Here is a 6,407-nt window from a genome sequence, read left to right on the forward strand (position 1 = left end):
AGATCTGACCTGACATGGGTGCTCGCGTCTGTCGGGTCAGCAGTACTCTGTACTTCGCTAACTACCTCACTAACGTTACATGTGACGCACACGTGTGGTGACTGCCAATTCATTCACAGCTGGCCTAGCTGTCTCTACAGTGCTCTGTTGGCACAGCACCTCGTCGCTCTCACTGCGGCCTTTAATGGCCTCTGTTGCCACTAAGGCATCGTTAGCAGTTAGCCTTTTCCCTTCACCTATGAATGTGCAGCCAATCTCACAGGCACTACTCTTCTCGTCGGCTTTTGGCGAAAATCCGCTTGACACTTCATCATTCTTGTGCTCTGTACTGCCTACAGAATTTTCAGACAGCCGTTGTCTCTGTGCCATTAACTGATCAAAATATTGTATCTGTTTGATCAATGCTGCCTTCTCTCTCTCGTACTTTTGCTCATGCTCACGCTTACGTTCTCGATACTCATGTTCGCGTTCATTCTCACGTTCGTGACGCTCACACCTAAGAGTAAGTTCTTGAAGCTCACGCTTCCGTTCATTCTCGTGTTCTTGACGCTTACGCTCACTCTTACGTTCACGATGCTCACGCACACGTTCACGACGCTCACGCTCCCGTGGTTCTTGTAATACCTCCCAAGCAAGCTCAATGCTTTTATCATCATTGCCACTATCTTGAATCGCCTTTATGATAGCTGGCGTTTTCATCTGTTCGTCCGCCTCAACTCCCAAATCGTCGCACACCAACAACAAGTCTAACCTCGTCAACCTTCCAAGATCCATGGCAGCTGCCCTGACTGTGGTTAGAACTGTTTTCCTTAATTAATTTGTGCAAACACACAATGCGTCAAATTCCCGATTCCCAGAACTATCAAAATGAACACACAACATTTGAGTCTGGCGAATCAAAAGGAAAAAAACCACGTGCTCACTTGCGGTTGCAGCACCCTGCCATCTGGGTCATTGGTCCGCTGTTCCCGGTTCCTCAGGACTCCCTGGGTCGAAGGCTCGCTCTTCTTCGCTACTCCCAGTTTCTTAGGACCTCTTTCGACGAAGGCTCTCTCTTCTTCGCTCTTCCCGGTTCCTCGCGACTCCTTTGGACGAAGGCTCTTTTTCGCTGTTCCAGGTTCCTCAGGATTTCTCTCGACGAAGATTGATCCGTAGCGCTGCCATCAGTTGTTACATTTGAAGGCGATCCCACCGCTGCCACCAGTTGTAGGAGTTGAGGAGGACGTCGGGATGAAACACTTGGGAGGTTTATTTACATTCTTTACAGTGAGAGTCAATTAACAGTCTTAGAAGTCATTACGGGCCGGCAGCAACTCGGACGCTGCGGCCCGTGGCAAGAAGCTCGAAAGAGATGAATCAAGGAATGCTCTAGGAATGCTCTCCTGCTGCTCCCGGTCTGCTTCTTTTAAGCCCTTCGGTGTCTTGAAGACACGTCACATTCGGCCAATGGGAGAGCCCGCTCAGGTGACGCCACCTTCGGCCAATCGGTAGGCGCCCGTGCGATGGAGTCACACCCGGCGAAGAGAGTCGCTGCTCGTGTGTTTGTCCGAGGGCTTTCTTCTCCCTGCGGTCTTGCCTTGCTGACTTGCAATGCGCCGTCTCAATAGATGGATGGGGGCGACGCCACCAGGTTGTCATGCGCATTACAGCCGTCTTGCTTCGGGACCCACTCTACCCGCCACAGTGCCAGGCTCTCGCTTCACTTTCCGGAAGAGTCAAGCAGTGAATAGCTCCACCGGCTGCACACGAAGTGGGGTCCGCCAACTTGTTTGCACGTGCCATGCCTCAGGAATGTGGTATCCGTGCTTCTGCGCTCCTTAATTAGCTGTGGTGCGATTCAATGTGGTCTGGGGAACTCGAAGTAGGCTCAGGAAACGGCCCCATATCTAACAAATGAGACCAAGTGACCAAGTTTTGCAAGTTCAATGGTTGTTCAGAATTGTTTACTCGTCTCCCATGGCACTTAGCTTCTGCCGAGGTGCTGCAAAGGGGGATAAACCAATCCTGACTGTCCTTCCCAGCCAGGATTGCTCCTTGTCTCCGGCAGTAGCTAACTGACCCTGTTTTTGCCATTGGTAGTGGTGGCACTACCTCCCCAAGGCAGTGCGATTACGAGAAGTGGGCTTGGTGTTCTGGCAAAAAAAGTTTCGTAGGTGTTACTCTTGTAAAACAAGAAGGTGAAAGCCTGATTCACATTTAGTAATGCTTGATGTTATACAATCGGCATTAGACTTCTTTGTAAGACATATTGGTAATGCATTAAGTTATACAATCGGGGCTAGACTTCTTGTAAGATATAACGAGCGACAGTGGGAAGTGCACATATGGACACAAAGGCGACTTCCTCACTAAGGTGCAGTGGCACATACTTCTTCTACAGTGGCGTACTTGTGCAGCCGTCACCAGGATCCTCAAGAGCGTGCACACTCCTCCATCGTTCGCCGCCGACAACCGCCCCCACTGCTCCGACTATGACGTCGATGCACAGAGTGCGTGCATGTGCCCCCTTTTCAGTGCAAGAACACCTGGCGTGACAGCAATTACTCAACTTAACATTCGACAGACACTTAAGACTGCTTACGTGTAGGAATGAAAAAACATTATACCATTTGTAGACCTCGCAACGTCTTCAGCGTGCTCATTTTATACACTCGTGACGTGGCGCCACCTCCTCCACACTGTCACGTGCGCCGCCCAGTGACACACACACTAGTCAGCAAGATGGCTTCGACCTGACATGTGCACTCAGGCACGCACTAAGCACACATTTAGTAAGCCAGAACTGTGGAGCAGTCGTGGCTTCAGGGAAGTGTGCTCATGCCCTGGGTTCGATTCCCACCCAAACCAAATGTGCCAAATTTCGTTTTCAAAGCTGCTAATTTACTTTGTTTACAGGAACCTCCCTGAGAAATGTGACATCAATCCGGGCATTTTTCGATGTGTTTTTACTCTTTGCATCGTCGGCCATTTTTTGTAACGCCGCAGTTTCGCCAAGGGCACCGCCAACATAGACACCTAAGGCGTTCGCCTTGCATTAGCAAATGATGCCAGAAAAAGGGGTGGATTTTATCTTCGGGTTATTATGGTAGGACACTGGGTTGGTAACACTGCCATCGTGCTGTTGCTGTATCGACCCATGTGTGTGGGAAATACAAAGAGTGTGTTTGGTCACAAAAGTGTCCAAGCCAAGTCACGCAGGGTACGAGGTCGGGCTCAGTATGCTGGCGTTGTGCGCACACACGTTCCTTCTGAGCAGCTGTATGTGGCTGCCACAACATGGTGCATGCACTGGTCTGAGCAGAAAGGACAATAAACGACAAGCTTAATCTAGAGTTGGCAAACGCTACAAATTTTCCATCATGCACCATCGAGGTGCAATGCTGTTGCCAATGTGTTGCATTGCACCGGCATTGTGACATGCCTTGTAGCGTGCCGTTCCTGCTGTATACACCAGTAGTTGTCTCACATGCTGTGTCATGTCGCCTCCATGTGTTAAACACCACGCAAGGAGCTTGAGCACACTGCTATACCTTGTTGCCACTGTCAATGCTTCACCGTTGGGTGAAACTGAGACTTCTTTTTACAAGTGTCCTTAGTGTTCATAGCTTAAGTCGTACAAAAGAGCTTAAAATGAGATGCCTTGCAAGAAATTTTTATTTTATTTTTATTACTGTCGACCTCATTTATGTTAGCTGTACACGTGCTCTATCAGAAACGAAAATTTCGTGGTGCTTTATTGCCACTGCAGTTTTATTTAATAGATACCCTAACTGAGCAATTACATTTTTAAGGCATGTACATTCATAAGTTCCTCCGGCTGGCCTGGACCGAGGGCAGTACTCTAATCAAGACATGCTCGGTTTAGAGTAAAAATGGGAAAAGAAGCAAAGTATGAATGCACAACTGAAAAGATTTTGCGCCAAAAAACAACACGCACAAGAAAGACGACGACACCACGGGCGCCCGTGGTGTCGTCGTCTTTCTTGTGCGTGTTGTTTTTTGCCGCGAAATCTTTTCAGTATGCAAGATCACCAACCAGCCCAGCAGTTAACTCTTCTTATCAATACACATCTTGTCGAAAGCAGAGTGCAAAAAAAAGGGGGGGGGGGGGTTAACCAAATGATAAACAAATGAAAACAAGAAAATTAAACTAGGTATGATAATAAATTAGTGGAGAACAGTTTGTGAGAAAAAATAATAAATTGGTACAACAAATACTATAATCACCTCTGGTTTAAAGGGGCACTGCCAGTTTGGACTGATGAGGTATTCTTTCAAATTCTGATGTGAAGAGAAAAATTAAGTTCCATTATTTGGTACTGTGACATCTCAGCTTTGAAAGTTGCCAAGTTCAATGTTTGGCTATTTGAGAATGCAATGTAGCCCATCTTTGGTGACAAGAATTTAACGATCGCAGACGCAGTCTATGATGCGAGCTAGTGTGGGAATTCCCAGGCATTTGATTTTTGCACCTTTTCTGGCTTACCTAGCCTCTTGTCACAGTAAGTTATGCCCAAGCATCATTGCAGCTATTATTAGTGTTCCTTTGACCATTTTTGCCACCCCTTCTTATTGAAAGAACAAACAACCCTGTTCTCTCTCTGTCACAGCTAAAAAAATGCTTGCCTTTCCCTACTCTACCCCATTCATGGCGCTAGCGATGCATTCAGAAATGCTGCTAAGATAAGCAGTTGCTGCCCTGATGTCCTTTTGCCATAATGTTGCCTCAAGAGACATTCCTTGTTCAATCACCATCATCCATGATGTCAATCACAAAGACGAAAAGCAAACAAAATTTGCTCCCTCATTAGGAAACTGGATAAAACACACCTATGCCAGAGACATTAAATGTTGACCACAGAACATGCTGTCATGCTACGTGCAATATACACATTCCATGTTCAACAAGGCCGTACTTGTCGGAGAACAATGAGCAATACAAGCATAAGCTGTGCCAGTCTTTGTTGCATGTGTTCCTTTATTATTCTGCTTTTTTACCATCAGTGCTCTTTCATTATGCTTGATCCATTGAAGGTTGCAAATCCCTTGCGCAAGTAAGTATCTGTACAGTGTGTACAGTTTGCACATTGGGCGGCATGTCTTGCTTGTGATAGATACAAAATGTGTGTCAATTTTTCCACAAAAGAACATTTCTAAACTGGGCAGTGCACTATGTTGTGATGTGGAGATGTGTATAGATAATTTGCTCACTGCTGTTCTTTTTCTGCAACCAGGCTGGCGCAACATCACGGAGCTTCCCAGATGCATTGCTGCCAGTGCTACTGAAAGATAGCCTCCGGCTCCGCCTCGCTCCTGCACAGCCTCCAGACATCAAGCTGGATATCTGAATCAGCTGAGCATTTCAGCCACAGCTATTAGCTAGCAGAATGCCTGCAATAGACTGTGTCCAGATTTAAAAAAAGTATACAAACTTCATTTTTCTTCGGTGTTACTTTGGAAGGCATAGTTGTGCAAACTGTGCCTTTCATGCATGAATGCCCACCACATGTACTGATAGTCAAAAACATGCAATGTGCGATTGTACATGGTTGTGCCCACCATGCAATGAAAGTAAACAGCATGCAATGCTTCGTTTACTAAATGGAAGTAATGTGTCAGGGCCACGTTGGTAAGATAAGTGTATGGAGAATGCCTGTACAACCGTCACCACCATTTTGGCCCAATGATCAACTGCACAATGATCGACTGCACAGAAAACTAAAGTAATGTCTAACAGTCTCGGAAGAGAACAGCAGCTTACGATAGGTAGCGAGGCACTAGCTGGAAGTGATAAGGAAATACATCTACTTAGGACAGGTAGTGACCGTGGATCCGGATCATGAGACTGAAATAATCAGAAGAATAAGAATGGGCTGGGGTGCGTTTGGCAGGCATTCTCAGATCATGAACAGCAGGTTGCCATTACCCCTCAGGAGAAAAGTGTATAACAGCTGTGTCTTACCAGTACTCACGTACAGGGCAGAAACTGGAGGCTTACGAAAAGGGTTCTACTTAAATTGAGGACAACGCAACGAGCTATGGAAAGAAGAATAATGGGTGTAACGTTAGGGATAAGAAAAGAGCAGATTGGCTGATGGAACAAACGCGAGTTAATTACATCTTAGTTGAAATCAAGAAAAAGAGATGGGCATCGGCAGGACATGTAATGAGCAGGGAAGATAACCGATGGTCATTAAGGGTTACGGAGTGGATTCCAAGGGAAGGGAAGCGTAGCAGGGGGCGGCAGAAAGTTAGGTGGGCAGATGACATTAGGAATTAAGTTTGCAGGGACAACATGGCCACAATTACTACATGACTGGGGTAGTTGAAGAAGTATGGGAGAGGCCTTTGCCCTGCAGTGGGCGTAACCAGGCTGATGATGATGATGATGCCTTAAGGTAGCATGT

The 6,407-nt window shown here is 46.7% G+C and overlaps 1 protein-coding gene across 5 annotated transcripts in view; it reads left to right on the plus strand.

Moving 5' to 3' along the window:
- Vps8 (vacuolar protein sorting 8) overlaps nucleotides 1-5,436 on the plus strand; it is a 972,138-nt gene extending 966,702 nt beyond the window's left edge. For all 5 annotated transcript variants that reach the window (XM_055061192.2, XM_055061196.2, XM_055061193.2 and 2 more), the window contains one exon: nucleotides 5,235-5,436. In XM_055061192.2, coding sequence (XP_054917167.2) covers nucleotides 5,235-5,348 — 114 coding nt within the window. In that variant the 3' untranslated portion in view covers nucleotides 5,349-5,436. The remainder of the gene's footprint in view (nucleotides 1-5,234) is intronic.
- Nucleotides 5,437-6,407: the final 971 nt, after the last annotated feature.

This window comes from Dermacentor andersoni, chromosome 1 (assembly GCF_023375885.2).
Source record: "Dermacentor andersoni chromosome 1, qqDerAnde1_hic_scaffold, whole genome shotgun sequence".
Classification (NCBI taxonomy): Eukaryota; Metazoa; Arthropoda; class Arachnida; order Ixodida; family Ixodidae; genus Dermacentor; species Dermacentor andersoni.